The sequence below is a fragment of the Rhinolophus ferrumequinum genome, chromosome X (genome assembly GCF_004115265.2).
Source record: "Rhinolophus ferrumequinum isolate MPI-CBG mRhiFer1 chromosome X, mRhiFer1_v1.p, whole genome shotgun sequence".
Lineage (NCBI taxonomy): Eukaryota > Metazoa > Chordata > Mammalia > Chiroptera > Rhinolophidae > Rhinolophus > Rhinolophus ferrumequinum.
The window spans coordinates 1,314,414-1,335,247 of NC_046284.1; the positions used below are offsets into that span (position 1 = coordinate 1,314,414).

The window sequence follows — 20,834 nt, forward strand, 5'->3', positions numbered from 1 at the left end:
CACCTACTATGTCTTTGTGCTGACAGGTTCTCTTTCCCACCCAACGGAAGTCTATCTGTCCTCCTTGAATCTCAGTGAAGCTTTCCCCACTTCTCTTGACCACATTTGTGGCTCCTTTCCCAAAGCCCCACAGGACTCTGTCTTTTCTGTGTGTTGGTGCATATGGATCAGCCACGTCTCGGTTGGCAAGTCCCGGTCCCACACTAGCTGGTGAGCAGAGGAGAGAGCCCTGTGAGCAGAGCCCCGATACCATCCAGCATCACTGACATGCCAGGGCCCAGCCTGAGGATACACACAGGCTGAATGGGGCATGAGGTGAACTAGGAAGCCGCATGCCCACCCACAAGGGGTAGCACTCCTCAGTTTGGCCTGATGTTGTGGTCAGATCTTAGGATTTTTTTTAAAAAGTAAGCTGTCTGTTTTCCATAACGGCTGCACCAGTCTGCATTCCCACCAACAGTGGATGAGGGTTCCTTTTTCTCCATAGCCTCTCCAACACTTGTTACTATTTGTCTTGTTGACGATAGCCATTCTGACTGGGGTGAGGTGATATCTCATTGTGGTTTTTATTTGCGTTTCTCTGATGATTAGTGATGTTGAGCATTTTTTCATATGTCTATTTGCCATTTGTATGTCCTCTTTGGAGAAATGTCTCTTCAGGTCGTCTGCCCATTTTTCAATTGGGTTGTTTGTTTTTTTTGTTGTTGACTTGTATGACTTCTTTATATATTTTGGATATTAATCGCCCCTTGTCGAACGTGCTGTTTGCAAAAATCTTCTCCCATTCAGTTGGTTGCCTCTTTATTTTGTCGATGGCTTCCTTTGCTGTGCAGAAGCTTTTTTTTTTTAATTAAGCAATGTCACCCTAATAACTTTTAATAAAAAATTTTAAAAAGTGAACTTGCAACTAACTTATTTTTTTAAACTATGTAGAACAACAATAACAACAAAAAACTGGGCTTCAGGCCACACTTGGTCTTTCCGTCTATCATTTTGCAAACTCAGAACTTGTTCTTTATTTGTGGAATGAATGAATGAATGAATGAATGAATGATTTTTTTCTGGATTCAAGTTTCCTACAGCTACTCTAAATTTTAAAGTTTGGGGAGAGTTTATGCCTAATCAGTTCTGTTGCTATTCGGTTTACTTTTTTGCTATAAGGACATGAAAGTCAAAATCGAATGTCAAGTTTTTACATTTCTCTCTTTCACAATGAAGCTCTAACAGTATTATTTCCTGGGCAGCCCGCAGGCCTTGTGAGCAGGGCTCTAACCTCAAATGTGGTGACATCCCCTCTTTGAGAGATGGGTCACCAAGAAGGAAGGGAGGGACACAGTGCCCACAGTGCCTGTTTCTGCAGTGGTTGGTTTGCTTACTTTGGTAACCTCTTGAAAATAAACTGCAGAGATGGCGACAGTTCAGCTCACTCCAACTTCCCCATCCCATCCCACCCAGCTTCACCCCAAATGGGAGGGCTTGGAAGACATACTGAGGACTCTAAGTTTCAGAACCCCTAGAGCTGGCTGTGGGCTGCACTTGAGCTGCCCGACCCCCCATTCGGGACCAAAACATTCTTTCCCCCAGCTGTCAGGGATGTTGCTGAGGGCTCACAGTTGAGTCCCTCTCCAAGGTAATGAATACACTTTCCCTGGGGGACAGCCGGCATCCAAAGAGTAGTCAATAGATGGGGGGCCAGGGTGACTGGGGGAAAAGGCCCAGCCACCCAGCCTCAGTTGGGACCATCTGAAGGAGCATCCTAGTTCAGAGCTCCTGCCTTTGACCAATCCTGCTTCCCCAATAAACCTGCATGCAAATCTCTGTCTTAGATCTGTTTCCTGGACAAGCCAGGCTATGACAGCCCCTTGCCTCAGCCTCTTTTCTCTCACTGCCCTTTCTCCCTTGATGACTCAAAATGCTTCCCTCGCCATCTCAATGGAGGACCCCCAAATCTTTCCTGTTGCCATTGCCAATCTCTCAGTCTGCCCCCTTACATTTCCCAGAGCTGGGTGCACAATTTTACCTGGATGTCCATTTTTTTTGGTCCCAAATTTAATATATTTAAAACAGAACCCTCTCCCATGACCCTAATCAGCCTTTCCTCCTGACTTCTCTATTTCTATTAATGCCAGCACCATCTCTGGAATGTCAGGCTGGAAACATCAGCATCAAGTTTCTGCCTGTCCTTGCACTATTGACCCCAATCAATTATATTTAAAGACAGTTGTTAATATATACACGTATGTTTTAAATTTTATGATAGAGTAACATGTTTCATTATTAGCACATTAAGTAACATGACCTAGTGGCGGGTCCATTCTTCTAAGTAGTCATGAGTATAACAATATTTCAAGGTATCTGCAGCAACAGTAAGGAGGCATTTCCAGGAACCAGTCTAGTCTCTTAAAAATACCTGGTCCCCATTTTCCAGGAAATGCCTGCAGCTGTGATTGCTGGAGGGGTGGTTGCTTCTGTTAGTATTCTGTATTCTGATGATTAGTCATTTATTGCAAAAATAATATTCTGACTTTCAAATTATATCTCCTAAGAATACTGAATACTTATATAGGGCTACTTATTATAGCGCTTCACACTTTATAAAGCACTTTATATATTAGGTTGATCCATACACAATTACTGGTATTCAACTGTTTGGGGACGATTTCATAGGGTTCAACTTGATACATTTTCTCATTGATTCCTTACTACAATCCCAGATAGATATTTTTAGCTCCATTTTACAGCACAGAGTACTAAATCTCGGAGAGGTGAAATGACCTGTGATTAAGATTACAGCTGACACGAAACAGCAGGGTTCACACTTGAACCCAATCCCCATTCTCTTGATTCTCAAGGTAGGATGATTCAGCCCAGAAGACCCGAAAAGCAAAAATGTCGGGGAAGGCAAGCCTGTGGAACTGTTCTTCCAGCCTACTCTCAGAAATCCCCCTGCTGGTTATACTCATCACCTTTTCTTAGTGGAGATTAGTGGGGCCTAGGTGACTGGAGTAGCAGACACTGGAAGTGATGATGTGACAAATTTTAGTTTTATGGCTTTGGGAACACGTAGTATTGCAAAGACAACATCAGAGCATGTTAATGCACCCATCCATCCATCCATCCATTCATCCATCCATCCATTATCCATCCATCCATCATCCATCCATGCATCCTCCATCTCTCCATCCATCTGTCTACCCATCCATCCATCATCCATCCATCCACCCACCCATCTATCTATCTATCCATCCATCCATCCATCAACCCACACATCCATCTATTCATCATCCACCCAGCCATCCACCCACTCATTACCCATCCATCCATCCATGCACCCATCCGTCCACCCACCCATCCATTCATTCACACTTCCATCCATCCATCATCCTTGTCTATCCATCCATTCATCATCCATCCATCCATCCATCCATCAGAACTCTACTGGGTAATTGCCATGTATGTGCCAAGCTCTGCAGTAGGTACCGAGCTACCAACATTCAAGGAAGAGTCTTAATTAGCAGGGCTTCCACCCTTTGGCCAGCTGGGGGACAGGGCTGGAGTAGTAGAAGCTGGGGTGAGACGTCTGCTTACATATGGGATTTTGATTTGCTGTGAAGCTGCTCTGTATTCCTAATCCTATTCCTCCAGTCCAGGCCTAACTTGTTGGGAGGCTCTAGCTTATGTGACCAGGCAGAAAGTAGCTGGGTTTTGCATGGTGTGTGAGGAGTCTGATACTTCTGAGCGTTTCGAAGCCACAGGGCTAGAGGAGGCAGCAATAAGAGTCAAAGAAGAACGCAACGGGAAACTGGGAGGTGAAGCTGGTGAGGAAGAGCTCCCTCTCAGACTGCCACAGAAAGAAATTCCTTTCTCCTGCAGCTGAGTCCACTCTGAGCCATTGGCCCAGTCCACTGCCGTGGGCTTGGTACTTGCGGCTGGCCAGTAGAGGGAAGGGTAGGCTGGGGTAGGGCTGGTTTGGAAATCAGTCTGGCAGTGGGCACGGGGCTACCGCCTTTGCCCAGGGAGAGCACACTACCTTTCAGAGTGTAATCACATTTCTCAGCTTCCTGCCTACCTGGGGGTGAGCCGTCAAGCTTGCTGTGGAGTCCAAATGCTTCCCAAACCTGGCCTGGCTCAGGCCAGGCCCAAACTGGCTTCCCTGTGTCCAGTGCGCTCCAACCACCTGCCTCCTGCTGCACCCTCCTGCCTCCTTCTGCCACCACTCATCCAGGCACCAGCCACCAACCTCAAGCCCCAATGCAAATCCTCTTGCAGTATACAATTGCGCCTGAGCTCACCATTGCAGGCTCCAGGTTGTGCTGCCATGACTGTCACCACTGCCGCCAGGAACCACAGCTGCTCTGGCGCTACTGGGTTAAGATCTCACAGTTGAGTAAGCCAAGATGTGGGTTCCTCCCACCACACCCTCCCCAGGGCTTTCCCCAGAGCCCCATTGCCACACCACTCTGTTTGTGAAAAAGAGGAAATGGGGCCTGATCACAATGAGAGGTACAATGAGGCTGTGAACAGAGGCACCTCTGAGGCAAAGGAAGGGGAACCTGTGACAGCCCCAGATAATCGCCTCCTGAGCACTCAGGGCTCTTTTCTTATCTCTGTGGCCAGCAGAGCTAGAGCCCAGGGGGGTACAGGAGTAGGGCCCTATCAAGGCTTTGGGAGGCCCCAGGGCGTGCCCCGATTGTTGAAGTTGAGGTTTTTGTCCTCAGCTTCTGCCCTTCTAATCCATTTCTACCCACCACAGAGACACACAGCTCTGGTGACATTTTGGACCTCTGCCTACTAGAATTCCACTGTCCAGCACGTAGCCACCAGCCACATGTGCTGTAAGTGTAACATGAACACCACATTTTAAAGATTTAGTATGAAAGAAAAATGTAAAATGTCTCATTAATCATTTTATGTTGATTCTATGTTGAAATATTTTTGATATATTGAATCAAATCAAAGATTAAAATGACTTTTTTCTTACTTTTAAATGTGGTTACGGAAATAGGGGATACTGGTACAGAAATTGGTGAATTGGTGAATGAACCAGAACAGCCCCAAACAAACTCGTGTATACATGGGGATTTAGAGTAGAATAATGGCGGCATTGGAATCGAGTAGGGGGAATGTGGCTACTACCAGAATATTCAAAACCCCATAGATGCCTCGCATAGGTGGTTCACGTTCTAGTTCTGTTGGGTAGAGCTGCCCTGGACTTTGAATTTTATTTAAATGTCCATCAACAGGGATGGGTTGCGCACACCACAGGGCATCCATATGATGGGCTCCCATGCAGCCATTAAGAAGAATGAAGTAGATATCTATGAGCAGAAGTGGAAAAACTTCAGAGAGTTATTGTTGAGCTTAAGAAAAAAGTTGACAAGGAATGGGCCAGCATGCATAGTATGGTCTCATTTGTGCACACAGAAAGCACACCTATGTTTACCTGTGCACCGAACAAGTGTGCAAGGACACACAAGTAAGTGTTCCCATAGATGTCCTAGTGGGTGTGAGGGGGGCTCTGAGAGGGAGGGTGAAGGGACTTTCACTGTAATCCTTCTGTACTATTTCAAGTTTTAACAAAAAGTATGCTACTTTTACAACAGTAAAACTATCACACACATTTATATTTTACATATTGGAATATAATTTATTATAATAGTTTCTATACTAGTATAAAGAATTAATATTTTTCAATAAAAATCAGAGTTTCTCTTATTCTTTCCATAGCTTTATTTCTACTTGCAAACACCCCTCTCATCTTCCTCTTTCTTATTCCTCCATTTAAGTCCACTCGTTTCCTCACCTTCTCTTTCCTCTCACCTTCAAAACCCACAGGATCTGTAAATGGGGAACATCTCCTGCTACCTCTGTCTTCCCATAGAAGAGGAAGGCACTATGCTGGATTAATGCTCAACTACAGAGACCATTATCTAAGGTGGCCATGTCAGCCCTACCCAACTGTGGAGAGAAAAACCTACCCAGTGGAAATACACCCTAGCACTTCTCCCTAGCGATTTTGCCACATTCATGTCAAGATAAGACAGCTTACAAAGAGAAAAATAACAACCAAGGACAATGTATCTGTGATTTTTTTTTTCTTTCCTAGTTCAAGAATGAGTGGAGGCAGGGTAAAAGCAATGGGCTTTGGAGAGAAGACTTGGTCCAAGTTTGGGAAACCAATTTAATTTGCCATCTGCAGTTAAAAATAACCAAGAGGGTCAAGTGTTTTGGAAAGACAAGTATAGAAATTGGAGAAAGGAAAAAAGCTCTCCAGCTTCTGGGAAACAGGTATAACAAAAGATTTGTTTGCTCCAGGAGAGATGGGAACCTCAGTCCTTAGAGTTTAATTGAGAGAGGAAAAAACACAAGCGTCTCAGCCAATTGTCAAGCAGATAATAGCTTCTGAAGGGTAGGCCTGCAAGGATTGGGAGATGAAAGCCCTGTTGAAGTGTGTGGGGACAAGTGGTGTGGGAAAATGCCAAATTTTCTTTCAACAATCATTTTCAATGCAAATGAAATAAATTGCTTCAATAAAGAAAGGCCTTGAATGTCTATTGGAAGTTTTTTGTTTTTCATGGAGAGATCTGCCCTGCCACCCCTCACCCCAAAAGTGAAGATTCTGGCAGCGCAGTAAGTAGCAAAAGCACTGGACTGGGAGTCAGGACACGACAATAAATAATTAGTATGACATTCTTTTGAAAACTACAAAGTGTGGTTAACTATTGTTATGGAACTCAACCTTGTCTTTGACCCTTCCTATCTCCACTCCCCTTTCAGATCCTCTTCTCTTCCAGCATCTTAGCATGAAAAGCACTGAGCCAGAAGTTTGAAAGGGGTCCTGTGGAAAAAACGTATACTGGTCCCTGAGGAGACCACCTAGAGTGAAGAATTTTTTCAGCATCCTCAGTTCATGGAAACTAAGCCAGAATGCCATCTATTTGGCTTTTTAATTTACGCAAAAGCCCAATTTTATTTTATTTTATTTATTTATTTATCTTTTTTTAAAGTTTTTTTTTTTAAATTAAAGTTTATTGGGGTGACAATTGTTCGTAAAGTTAAACAGATTTTAGGTGTACAATTCTGTATTACATCATCTATAAACCCCATTGGCAAAAGTTCAATTTTAAATACTAGATGCTTATTTAAGAGCAAGTCCAGTGAACAGATTTCCAGCCCTAAGGACTGAAACCGCACTGCTGCACAGGAGGGGGAAGAGGAGAAATGCAGCGTCCACACCGTAACGCTCAGCAGCCCAGGACCGGCTTTGTGGCCCCTGGCCGGGGAACTCTTCCTCACTCCCGAACGGCAGTCCATCAAGTTCCACTGCTTCTACCTCCAAAATAGATCCAGATTCTGACCATTTCTCACTGGCACTGCCACCGCCCTAGCCCAACCTACTGTCACTGACAGAAGCCTGCTAATGGCTTTCAGTCCCCTCTCGTGCCCCCTCACTCTATACAGAAGCTTTTACAAAGAACAGTTCTACCCTGTGTCTCCCCTGCATGGACCTTGGATGGGTGAGTCTTTGACTAATGTCTACCGACCCCCTTACCCCCCAGCCCGGGCTGAAAGCTCCACGCTAGAAGAGACCATGTCTGTTTTGCTCACCTTTGTATTCCCAGGCCTGGCTTCATGCCTGGCATGCAGTGGACACTTAGTTGTTGAATGAAGGAATGAATTTTAACAACTAACATTCACCTTTAAAGGTAAACATGTCGTTTGTTATTCACAATAACCCTGTGTCACAGGTGTTATTGTTCTCATTCCTTTAAAGGAAATGGGGGGTCCGAGAATCGCCCAAGTTGGCAGGGTTAATGCAGAGTGCATTTAAACTCTCGTCTGTGGGGGTCAAAGCCTGTCTCTGTGGTACACCCCATGCGGAGATGCCCTTCTCAGCAGGAAGAGCAGCCTTCCCTGGGTGACCTAGTGAGCTACTAGACTACAGTGACCTTATTTTCTGAAGCTCAAACCAGGATTCTTGGCCTGACAAATAGAATCAAAAACTTGAAACTGGGACTTTTCTGGAAAATCCAGGTCACAGAGTTGCTGTACTCATAACACATGGCAGCTACATAATGGGCACTTGTCAGCTAACTCTGATGTAGCCACTCATCCATCACATCTCAGGAAGACTCCTTAAAAAAAACCTGTTTTCTACGCCTCACATTTCTATACACCAAATCCTTCCCACTCACTCTTTTTGTTTGTTTAATTACTCCCCTACTCTGTCTTGTCTTTTCGGTTAACCACTTTCTCCCTGGTCTGCTTCATAGAGTTTCTGGCTCCTGCCTGCTGATGGATGCCACGAATGGTTGAAGGAAACAATAGTGCTTGGGGACCATGGCAACCAGGCCAAGCACTGAGGAAAGCCCTTCCTACCATTCCTACTTTCTGTTTTATTCCAAGTGCTGCCGATAAGGCCTGATGGCCCCCATTATGTCACTGATCAGGGCAATGCTGCCGGCAGGAGACACCGAGGCAAAATTTCAGTTCCAGAAAGAGGTTTGGGAGACTGTTGCTTCGCCACACCCATGTCTCAATGTCAGACTCATGGCTCCGGGATCTGACATTTGCCCCAAGCACTCATCACACTCAATTCAAGTATACCCAGAACCCCTGAGTAAACTTGGTGGGCAGGCAGGCTCCAGCATTAGGGCGACAATAGCAAAAATTTGGGGGTCATCTTCTTTGGCCTGGAATCCAAGAATCATAATGTTACCCAAGGATTTACACTGGAGTCTGGGAGAGAAGGGGCTCTCAGTGAACTGCAATGTGAGGTCTCGGTGATGCACTGGGCACCACTAAACAACAGGGTCGGGGCTCCAGTGGGGCTGTGAACCTGTCTGAGCCTCAGTTTCCTTTTTAGATGATGAACTATTTCAAGCATATATAAAAGTACTAGAAACAAACACATTTTCCCCAGAACCTTCTTCTGAAAGACATAAAATTTTATAGGATCAGTTGAAGCCCCATGTGCACCTCTGAGGGAGGGGAATGGGACCCATCATGTTGATACAGGCGTACATTTGAAGCCTTTCTTCAGGGCAATATTCTGCTGTTTATCCAAAGTAACAATTCACACACGATTTGATCCAGTAACTGTACTTTCACACACATGCACACAGGTGTATGTGACGATGCTAGCAATAGCATGAAACTGGAAACACTCTCAACGTCCATGCATGGACAGCGGGGCAGATGGATAACCTCTGGGTCACGCACCCTAGCGTATACCTTGGACTTTGGAATGAAGTCGTATTAAGCAGGCCCTTTGTTACCTACTGTCTTTACTCCTGGACTGAAGAAAGAACCCACAGCACAGGACCAGCTACCACGAAGGCGCTTGTAACAACATGTGTCTTCGATGGAGATACACTCACTACTGCCACATAGGGACCTGGCCAGAGTCCCACGTCTGCAGGGAAAGGGCCTTTCCTGGTAATTAATTCCAATAAAATGCCGAAATAGTCCAGGGGCTACTCAGTGCATTAGAACCCAGGTTGTACAACTATCAGAGGGAGACAGAATTCGTAAGTATTTGAAAAGAATCTTAGCAAATGAGGAGATGGCTTGCCTTGTGTCAAAACTAAATGACCAGCAGAAAGAAATAAAGAAAGAGAGAAGAAAGAAAAGAAAAGAAAGAAAGAAAGAAAGAAAGAAAGAAAGAAAGAAAGAAAGAAAGAAAGAAAGAAAGAAAGAAAGAAAGAAAGAAAGACAGACAGAAAGAAGAAAAGGGCTTTTTCCTTTGTTTGTGAACATCCATAAGAAGAAGTGTTTGTGCTGCCTGGTGGTGTTTGACGAGAAATTCATTACTGAGAGCTTAACTGATAAAGCCAGAGGTTTAACTTAAAAAAAAAAAATGCCTTTAATAATCACAATAGATAATCCCTCTTTTTTTTAAAAAAAAAGATTTTATTGGGGAAGGGGAACAGGACTTTATTGGGGAACAGTGTGTACTTCCAGGACTTTTTTTTTCCCAAGTCAAGTTGTTGTCCTTTCAATCCTAGTTGTGAAGGGAGCAGCTCAGCTCCAGGTCCAGTTACCATTGCTAATTGCAGGGGGCGCTGCCCACCATCCCCTGGGGGACTCGAGGAGTTGAACCAGCAACCTTGTGGCTGAGAGCCTATTTGCCCATGTGGGAATCGAACCAGCAGCCTTCGGAGTTAGGAGCATGGAGCTCTAACCACCTGAGCCACCAGGCCAGCCCAGATAATCCCTCTTGAACACCTTCATGTACTAGGCACTTTGCAGTCTCTGTCTAGCCGAGTTTCCCCAACAACACTGCAAGGCAGCTATTCCAAGGCCCCTCTTATTGGTGAGGGCAAGGAGAGGTCAAGGAAGCTGCTGAAAGCTGCAGAGCTGGTGATAGTCAGGATTGGAACTCAGGTCTGTCTGCTGACAAAGCCTGCATTCTTCTCCATAGAACATTTGCAGATAGAAGTATATTAGAAAGCCAGGGAATTGATTTGCTAAGCTTGGCCTTAAGCTGAATGTTTTAGACAGGACTCCTACAATACTTATGGGCCTGCCTCACCCATAAGCCCCTTCTGAACAAAGTGGACAGAAGTGATTCCTTGAGTCTGGATTACCATTTACTCATTTGATAAATATTTTGCTGAGTGGCTACTCCGTGCCAGGCACTGTTCTTTTGCTCAAAACTGAATGGACTAGGGAGCCTATGCCTGAGACAGGGACAGTCGTCTTCCAGCTGGGTCTCGAGGGCTCCTAGTGGCCTCTGAGCGTGCTGCAATGAGGACCCAATGAGTGACCAACTGACCCAACAAGAGTCCTTTGCTGGCGAACTCAATGTGACATAGACATATGGAGGGGTCCATGTAGTGGGGTGGCTCAGAAGCCAGGAGACGCTCAGGGAGACAGCAGTAAGCAAAGCGAGACTATGGGGGCAGCAGGAGAGGCCGTGACAGAGAGAAGCTGAGTGGTGGACCAGCACTCCTGCAGCATCACTTGTGAAGAGTAGCAGCTGCCAGAGATGGCTTCCTCTCTGTCAGCTATACATAAATCCTGACGCTCATGCCCTGCCACCTAAAGAAACTGAAGCACACCTTGTTCTTACGACAAGGGACCAGCTATCTTGCAGTCTCTGGGAACCCAGACCACACACAAGAGCTGTGCTTCAGAAAGCCCAGAGTTGTACTGGGGAACCTAGGTCTTGACTTCTATATTCTGTCTTGTTAGTGTGTGTGTGAGTGTGTGTGTGTGTGTGTGTGTGTGTGTGTGTGTGTGTGTGAACATGCGCACAGCCATTCAGGCTTTCCGGTCCTGGCTGCTGATGCATAGAAGGAGGTCCAGAGAGGTTCTGTGTGAAGCTGGAAGACTGCGGCGAGAACCAAAAGAATCACTCTGGGCAGGTAAGAATGGGTGGCAGAATCCACCCATACCACGTGGATTCATGGATCATGAGTAATTCCTGGGTGCCACTACATACCTAAGGTCTTGGGGACACAATGTCTGTGGTTACATACCCCACTGGGTTGGTATGAGATCCTCAGCCATACCCACGGGCAATGCCTGGGCAATGGCTGCCTTCCCTGACCACACTCCCAAGCCCACTACCTCAGCTTTCATCCTGTTCCCCAGCTCAGATGAAAAAGTTGTATTACAATGCCATGATGGGGAAAGAGCAATATGGAGGAACAGGCACTCTCATACATGGCTGGTGACACAACTTCTTTGGAAGGCAAGTTGGCATTATGTGTCAAAAATTGAAATGCACATTCCTTTTTACTCAACAACGCCAATTCTAGGAATTTCTACTAGAGACGAAGTCCATATGAAACTGCATGAACAAAGATATACATTGTAGTACTATGTGTAATGGCAAGACACTGGCAATAACCCTCTTCAATAGAAGTTAGGTAAATTGTGGCTCGGCCACATGATAGAATATTCTGTCCCTCCTTCCCTCTCCACACACACACACACACACACACACACAGTCTCCCACACTCTGATATATATACACATCATACCTGGAAGGACACACAAGAACCTGGTACGCGTGGTTGTCTCTTGAGAGGGGAGCTGTTAAAGTGGGGCTGGGGTTGGACTAGGCAGGAGGATTACTCTTTTCAGTAAATACTATTTTATACTGTTGAATTTCTTTCACCACATGCATATATTATTCTAAAGACATAAAAGCAAAAAAGAAAACGCAAAATTAATTGCAGAAATCTTCAGTAGGGGATTGGTGAAATAAATTGTGGTATATTCTTACTAAGAAATGCTATACAGCCATTCAAAATGCATGATAGAATCCCGTTTATGTAGAAAGATACGGACACACGTAGGCATAGTCATAGGAAAAGATCTGGAATGAGTGATGGCCTTTGAAAGAGACTGGAACTTGTGGGGAGGGGTGTGGAAAAGGAAGGGTGAGTTGAAGAAGGACTTTCATTTTTTACTCCAAATATATTTGTTGATTTTTTTGGTTGTTTAATGAGTCTGTGTTTTATTTTGTAATAACAACACTTGAATGGAAAATAAATTATGAGGAGAACAAGAAGTCCAATCTTAGAGGAATCTACATTCTAAAGTTTGCTTTCCTAACACACGCCTCTGTTCAAGAGCCGCCGTGACTTCTCCCAGCTGGAAGGCCCAGCCTGGCACCGGAGGCTTCACCTCGGCGGTTCTCCCACTGCCTCTTCACACTTGGTCTCTTCACCAGCCTCAAGCATGTGTCCATCTTTCTTCCCTTACCCAATTTGCTTCCCTTGTGCTCCCTATGTGGGTATGCCACCCCTCCCCCCAGCCCTGATTGAAATTCTGCTCATGCTTCATGACCCACCTAAGCAAGCCTTCTGGAATCTTCCTGCCCATTAGTGAGTACCACAAGAGCTCATTTGGAGCTTGGCTACCTTGCATTGTTATTTAAACTTCATGGAATAATTTAACTAAAATATGGATATCATTTTCTTGTTCACAAGCACTTACACAGCTTTCTTCATTGGAACCTCCCATCTCTTCTATGAAGTAGTCAAGGTAGGAATTATCATGATTATTTTCATTGCACTGATGAGGAAACTGAGGGATAGTGAGGCTTCTTGTTCAAGGTAACATAAGTAGAAAGGGGCCAACAGGGTCCTAAGTCTGCCTGACTCACCTAGAACACTTGCTTTTGTTTCCCCAGCCAGAATGTAAGTCCCTGGAGGACAGGGAGTCCATTTTCAATGTTTCTGTGCACACTTAAAAGACAAAGGGAAAGCCATGAGTGTTCTGAATCTTGCCAACCAAGATGGGACCTCAGTCAAGCATAGTGTATGTGGTAGGAACCTACCAAGTGCTTAGTTAGGTCAGTGCTGCATGTTGCAGGGACACGAAGGCCTGGGTAGCTGTCCTCAAGGAACAGAACACAATCAAGTATGAAACAAACGGCATGTGAGCTGGGAGATTTATGAACTTTTTTCTTTAAATAGCATATCAAACCTGCAGCTTTGAGCAAGTAAACACTTTTAAAAGGGAGTAGATTTTTTTTAAAATTAGAAAATAGTACAGATTTGCCATTTTAATCATTTTAAGTGTACAAATCAATGGCATGTATTCCCATCATTGTGTCACTATCTCCACTATCTCCACTACCCAACCATCTCCACTATCCATTTCCAAAAATTGTCATCACTCCAAAGAGAAACTTAGGCAGTAATTTCCTATGCCCATTCCTCCCAGCTCCTGAATATGTCCTGTCTACTTTCTGTCCCTATGTGTTTGCCTACTCTAGATTTTTCATATAAGTGGAATCATACAGTATTTGTTCTTTTGTGCCTGGCTTCTTTCACTGAACATGTTTTCAAGGTTCATCCATGTTGTAACACGGATTAGAACTTCACTCCCTTTACAGCTGAATAACATTCCATTGTATGGATATGCCATGTTTTATGTATCCATTCATCTGCTGATGGACACTTGGGTTGTTTCCACCTTTTGGCTATTGTGAATAGTGCTGCGGTGAATATTCATGTACAAGTATCTGTTCGAGTCCCTGTTTTCAATTCTTTTGGGTAGATACCCAAAAGTGGGATTGCTGGGTCATATGGGAATTCTCTGTTTAACGTTTTGAGGAACTGTCAGGCTCCCATATCTTTTTTAAAACCAGCTTCACCACAATGCTGGTTTCCTTATCAATGAGTTCAATAAATCTTTGATACGTGATCACTATATATTTCAATGAGTCATGTTTGTAACTCTTTGAAAACTACACTTTCATAAGGGTGATTTATTTAGTCTGCTAATGTTTAAAGCATAAAGTTGATCCCTACACCCCACTTTGGCCCCCTCTGTTTATTGCAAGTTCCCTACAAGGAAGTCAAGGAAATGATTAGAAATGAGGGCTCTCTTGCTTAATCCATGAGGCTAGCATGGTATTGTGGTAACTATAACTAGAGAGAACATTTTAATTCTGGTCCTATTATAGTAATGGCACAGAAAACTCGAGACAAAAGCTCTGCTTAAGGCGAACTCTGGGACAAGATAACCTCCAGTGGAACCCATTGGGAGAGATGCTAGAATTCTTTCTGGACAGCCTCAGAACTTGCCTTCATTGGCACTTGACAGGAAACCTTCTGGGCATGGAATGAAGATAACAAAGAGACTTGGTCTGGAGTTTGAGGAGGAGGGTGGGCACAAAGACTGGCAGAGGGTACAGCCTAAGGGTGGTAGAGAGGGGACAAGGAAGGGTTTTAGTTGACTCTAAGTGGCCTTTTATTCAGACTATACGACCCCTCCCCCCAAAAAGTCTCCTATAGTATTCATTGCACATTAAAGAAGAGGTATGCTTGGTCTCATACATTTTTAATGTTTCAAAGTAAGAAAGTTTTGCCTTTTGAGTAAGGCTGAAATTTTAAAAGCAAAAAACCATATTTCCCCCCCTCATAGCTCAAAAGGAACTAAGGATTTTGATCACAATTTTGTCACTTTTGAGACAAGCTCTGAAAGAACAGATGAGTGTAAAGGAAGAATTTCACAGGTGGTTAAGAATGTGTAGGAGAAAAAAAACAAATAAAAAAGAATCTCACTGTTATAAATATGATCAGAATATATCTATTTCTGAAAGAATACCAGACAGGTTAAGAAACTAAAGGTAAAAACCTACTTTCTTCTGCAACCCTTATTTTTCGCCCTCACAGGTCTGTGACAAGATGACAATACATGTAACAAGCGCTTTGCAAACTGCAAAGGACTGCACATGGCTTTGAGAGGGGCTGGGTGGGGTAGAGAGAGGGCACGCGGTACCGGCCTGGCTCGGGGGATCTGGCCGACAGTGAAGTCTAAAGCAAATCCTTGCACCTCAGTTTGCACATGTGTAGAGTGAGTACAATAACCCATGCCTTACAGGGTTGTTGGGAGGGTCTTATGATAAGGCCTCCAAGAGAAGCAAGAATAGTCTCTTTACTATTAGTAAAAAGTGACCTCCATTATACCAGAATTTCCCTGCAACTTGTTTGCGTCTCTATCATCCTCGCCTCTATGCTCAGTGCTCAGAATATCATTCTCATTCATTGTTTTAACAAATATTTATTATGCCCTACCGGCCACCAACTCTTTTTTTTTTTTTTTTTTTTTTAGTTAAAAATACAGCCACCAACTCTCGACAGCCACACTCTGCCCTCCAAACCACTATTTTCTTGTCTCTGCCTCTCCAGCACTGAAGCCCCGGGAGGTCTGACTGGGCCCCTGTGGTGGACACTTCATCTTTTTCTCGATATGAACATTTTGCCTAAATAAATTTATATTAAAATAAATTGTATAAGGTAACAAAAAACAAAACAAAACAAAACAAAAGGAGCATCATTTGCCAGAAATAGGAAATAACAGTGAAAAAAAATACAATGGAAAGAGAGTAATTAAGTTCTATGTGGGTATCGTTGTCTGTCTGTCAGCGTCTTTGAGATCCAGGCCTGCTCTAGTTCCATTCCAAAAGATTAGCAAGCATTACAGAGGTTGAAGAATAGCACCATGCTGAGACTTTCTCCTTGATACAATCGCAAAGCTGCAAGGAGAAGGAAGCGAGAACCATTTTCTCACCATGTAATTCAATGTTCTTTAAAGCTGTACCATGTACCATTAAGATCACCTTGGAGGTCCCCTCCCTGCTACCCCGCTGACTGTGAAAGCACTTGGTAAACAATAAAGTGCCCTACAAACGTGGTGCTCATTACCACTCTGTCGCTTTGTCTATTGGCTCAGGGGCAGTCACTTCCATGTAATCAGCCCCTTCGTTGGCTCAGTGAAGTTTCTGAACCGGCGCCTGTGGCGACTGTCATGGCCCACACTGTGAACTGGGAGGGCCCTTACAGAGTATCCTATCTTCCCACTGGGACCAGGCGGGGAACCGATTTGTCCAAGGACACAGAGGGTGTTAGTGTTGTTAGCAGGGTAGGGAACCAGCAGAGAAAAAAGAGTAGAGCTAATTGTGTGAGGCTACCAGTCCCAGTAGCTGCCATCTGTGAGGCAAGAGAGAAGAGAATGCGGGAGCAGCGGTGGGAAGATGTCAGTCCATCAGGCCTTAGAGTGCAGGGCTGGACTCCTCAGCTAGGGGCAGAGGTTGACATGGGCCTGGACCCTGGGTGCTGGGCAATGAGAAAAGAGCCTGCAAGGGACTGAAGTGTTTGCAAAAGATACCCAAAGAAGTGAGGGAGGCCAGTGCAGAAGAACTGCTTCAAAGGGCAGTACCAACTCAGCCAGGATGCCCTGGGACTGTGCAAAGCAATCTAGCTGCTTGTGACTTTGGGTAAGTCACTGAACTGCTCTGAGCCCCAGTGTCCTCATTGGAGTATGACGTAGGTAATAATACTACCCACAACCTAGGATTGCTGTGAGGGTCACAGGAGGCATGATATGCAAAGCTTCACATACAGGGCCTGCCATGTTATTTAGCGTGACACATTTTCTTCTCTCCTGGCTCCCCCCGCAGCCCAGACTGGCAGCCAACACCGGCCCTGTTCTCTGTACTATTCTTGTGCTCCCCCAGCTGAGGGGCTCATAAGAAAGCTGAGGGGCATACTCCAGGGGCTGGGGCCCAGGACCCTCACATAGACACAGAGGAGACGGTGGGTGCTCTGGGGCAGGAGGCTGGCTAAGCTATGGGCACCACCTCCTTGGAGGGAGAGGCCACTTTGGCCTCTGAGAGAACAAAGAAAAGGCTCTGGTCTTCTGTGGCACTAGGAGGCAGTGCCTGAAGCAAGTCCCTTCATCAAAGGCCACGAGGCGGAAGGTTAAATATAGCCTTTTCCAGCTGTCTAGGACATAGATTTATGAAATGTCAGAGCTGTGTTAGAGTGAGAAACAACGCTATCTCTGCTGTTTTTAGAGAGTAAAAAGGACGCAGTAAAGAAGGAAAAGAAATCTGGACTGTCCTCAACGGGCGGTGGGCGGCCAGCAGAGGGCTTTGAGTAGCTGGCTCTGTTTTGAAAGTCTTGCTCTGGCTGGAGAGGGGCAAAGGTGGGAGCAGGGAGCCCAGGGGGAGGGAGAGATGGTGGTGCCAGCCCAGGGTTGGAGCAGTGGAGGTGGAAGGAGGGAGCCCACTGCAGGATGGGGCTGGGACTGCACCCCTGCTGAGGGGGGCGCTGCCCCCTCAGAAGAGCAGGGCCAGCCTGCACTGGCCCTTGTATTCTCAAGGGTTTGCCCCGTGACTATGGGAAAGGCAATGTGCCTAAAGACACCCACACCCCTCATTCCCTTTCAAGGCAGCCCTAGACAGTTTGTTAGAAAGTTCCTCCTTGTCCGTGGGTCTCAGCTGTAGCGACTGAGCCCCCACCTCATCTACTCTTCTCAGACCCATCACTCTGCTGTTCAAACTCCTCTAGCTCATCACCTCCTGCCACAAAGGACCAAGTAGAGCCTCAGAGACACAGCATGGACTCCAACTACGTCCGCAGCACTCACTGTAGCTTCCAGCACATGTTCAAGGGCATGCAACTGCAGTGTCACTACACCCCTCGCTATCGTTGTCACGTAAGCCAGTGAGAGGCCCTGGTGTGGCTCAGGACCCTGAACCTGATTCTACCTTACTGCCAGGAGGTCTGGCTTCAGCTGCGATTACAAAGCACTTGATCTCTTGGTAATAACCTGGGTGGACAGACGACCAGTGACAGGTGCCCTTTTCCTGCTCCTCCCTCCTTCCATGCTTTGGTGTTATAAAAAACCAAACAAGCAAACACACACACACACACACACACACACACCAGCATTTTAGCAGAAGTCCAGGAGGTGTGTAAACCCCAAGATTGACTGACATGGTATTTTCCGGCATCCAAGGGACAGGGCCTGAGAGGGTATGTTTAGTTGATTTACAGAAAATAAGAGGTACAGCACTTCTTACACACACAGTTACAATCCCTCAGTCACTTTCATTATCCCTTTAGAATCCAGCTTATCAGGGTTAGGATGTGATCACATCCACCCTCTCCTCCCCCAGAGTCACCCGATTTGGAATTGCTTCCAAAGCACCTCTGCTACGTGGCCCACCTGCCCCTCCTTGCAGACCTCTAGTACTGGGGAACCCGCTCCCCCATGCCCCCGGATGGCACAGGCTGGCTCAGGACGGCTCTGTGTAGAAAACCCCTCCCCTCACAGGCCCCACTTCCTTCCCTTCTCCCCTCTGCTGAGCAAGTGACCCTCCTCCCCCAACGACTCACCTCCCCGGCTCCAGAAGATGGTGACAGCCTCTGCTCTGTCCATCCCAGCCATGTGGATGGCCAAGACTCCACATCCAGCAGGTCGTCATGCAAAGAAGAAGCGTGTGCTGGGCCCACACTGGGGGCAGGGAGCCGATGGGCTCTGTGCTGCTCTGAACCCTGTCCGCAGGCTCCTCAGGGGGCACTCAGGGCCCCTTCCCTTCCCCGCCTCCCAACACCGTGGCTGGCTCAGTTTGGCCCCATTGGTCACATGATCTATTACCCCGGGAAGTTGTCCCTGGGCTGCCCAGCCCAGGGAAAGTGATGCAGCATTCCCAAAGTGACTTTCCTCTCTCTCCTTTCCCACTGCCCTCCACCTCCAGCACCCGTGCAGCCACACTAGTCCGGATGGTTCCGTCCCAGCAGGCCAGTGAGGGGAGCCGTCTTTCTCTAGGTACGGTTCACTGCCCAAGGCCCAAGTCGGAGCAGCACGGAGGGCTGACCTCCCGCTCGGCTGCTATCCTGCAGTGAGGGGAAATGAGCAGGAACTGGCCGTCTGACTCAGCGCCCCTGGCCTATTGTCACTACGCAGCCCCTTCCTTCCCAGAGGAGAGACGTGCACAGAGATAGGCCTTGTTTTTACAAGTCTCTTGCACACACACACTTTCTCTCTTGGCCTGGACCGAGTCGGTGCACTACGGCTGGATGCCACTCAGCTTACTTTCCCGCACTCCTAACGAGTGCCTACACCCTGTAGAGGTCATCTGCCAGCACCCTCAGCACAGACAGAGGACCTAACGATGCCGAGTCCCGGCAACTGGAGCAAACTGAGGTTCCCAGAGGGAAGTTTTGGGAAGCACCGTAAGAATAGTGAGGTTCAGAGTCCGACATTAGGCGGAGAAGCCTGCTGACCTTCCTCGCTGCTTCGCCCACCTCCAGCCCAGCCGCATATTGCAGATTCTAGCAAATTCTATTGCCCAGGGCACTGGCTTTAAAACATACTTTGCTCAAATTTGTTTCCATGTGCTTAGAAGGACAGGGGCCCAGGAAACAAGTCACATGTGCCAGAGGCCCCTTACAAAGGGACCCCAGGACCATACTGGCAAAACCAGCATAGGCCAAGGGATTGTGCCTTGGCCATGACCAGCTTCTACTTGGAAGAGTCAAAGAGCCCGAGCCGGAGCCTTATTCTCCTTTCCATTGTTTGGTTTTTTTGACAGAGACATGGGGAAGCAGCTTGTTGCCTCCAGGGCACTGGGCACCTCCTATACAAGACAACTCCTGGAGGGCAGGGCTGTGGGTCTATGCACGCCCCATCTTCCCAGCATATTTGTATGGTTACAAAAAGGCACTGTAAAAGACTGAGGTGAAATTGCCAGACAAGGAGAATGTGCTGTGTCCCTGAGGTTGGGAAAGGGTAAGTGTCTAGGAGCAAGGACCCGTTGACATCGTCTACTGCATTCAAGAATCTAAGTTGGCTGAGGTCCAAGGAATGAGTGCTCTCTGTGCGAAACCAAGAGGGTGAGCTTGGCCAGACCACAGCAGGTCAAGGAGGGAAGTGGGAGGGCAGGGGAGACACCTCTCAGGAAGTCTGGCTGTGGTGAGAGAGGAAAGAGATAAGCGCCATTGCTGGGGGAGATACAGAGCTACGGCTGGGACTTAAATGTTTGTCAGGGTGGGAGAGATGCTTCCACAAAACCCGCCTTCCCTGCTGGCTGCACTTCCAGAATTTCTCGGGGGTGGAGCCCAGGAGTTGACAGTGTTTGAGAATCATGGCACTAATTCTTGGTAGACACTGAAGTCCAGTCTTTGCCCAAGTGGTGGGTGGAGGACAAAGGCTCCTTCACGTCTCACCTGTGTGCCCTTGGCTGAGTGACTTAACCTCTCTGAGCCTTAGTTTCTAATCTATATAATTAGGAGCTAACAACAGGTTGTTGTGTGCATCTAATGAGTTAGTATCAGCAAAGTGCTCAGAGTGCTGCCTGGCTGGATAGGAGCTATGCCGGGGCTGGTCTATGTCTTCGAGTGGCCCTTCTATCACTCCTGGCCTGCTGCCTAAAGCTCAGGGAGGGTCTCCCTTCAAAACATTGTTGCTCCTGCCCCCGACTTGGTCTCCCATCAGCCACCATACCTGGCCTGCCTCCCACATGCCAGAGTGTGTCATCCCCTGTGATAGGAGCTGAAAGGTTTGTAGGAGATGAGTGG

General features: G+C 46.6%; 1 protein-coding gene across 3 annotated transcripts in view; it reads right to left on the minus strand.

Annotated features, from left to right (window-relative positions):
- The window catches only part of NHSL2 (NHS like 2), a 58,193-nt gene extending 39,055 nt beyond the window's left edge, over positions 1 to 19,138 (minus strand). For 2 of the 3 annotated variants that reach the window (XM_033119778.1, XM_033119758.1), the window contains exon 1: positions 18,651 to 19,138. In XM_033119778.1, coding sequence (XP_032975669.1) covers positions 18,651 to 18,702 — 52 coding nt within the window. In that variant the 5' untranslated portion in view covers positions 18,703 to 19,138. Of the gene's footprint in view, positions 1 to 4,292; positions 4,367 to 18,650 lie in introns of those variants that run through there. The other variant, XM_033119768.1, reaches the window with a different exon arrangement.
- Positions 19,139 to 20,834: the final 1,696 nt, after the last annotated feature.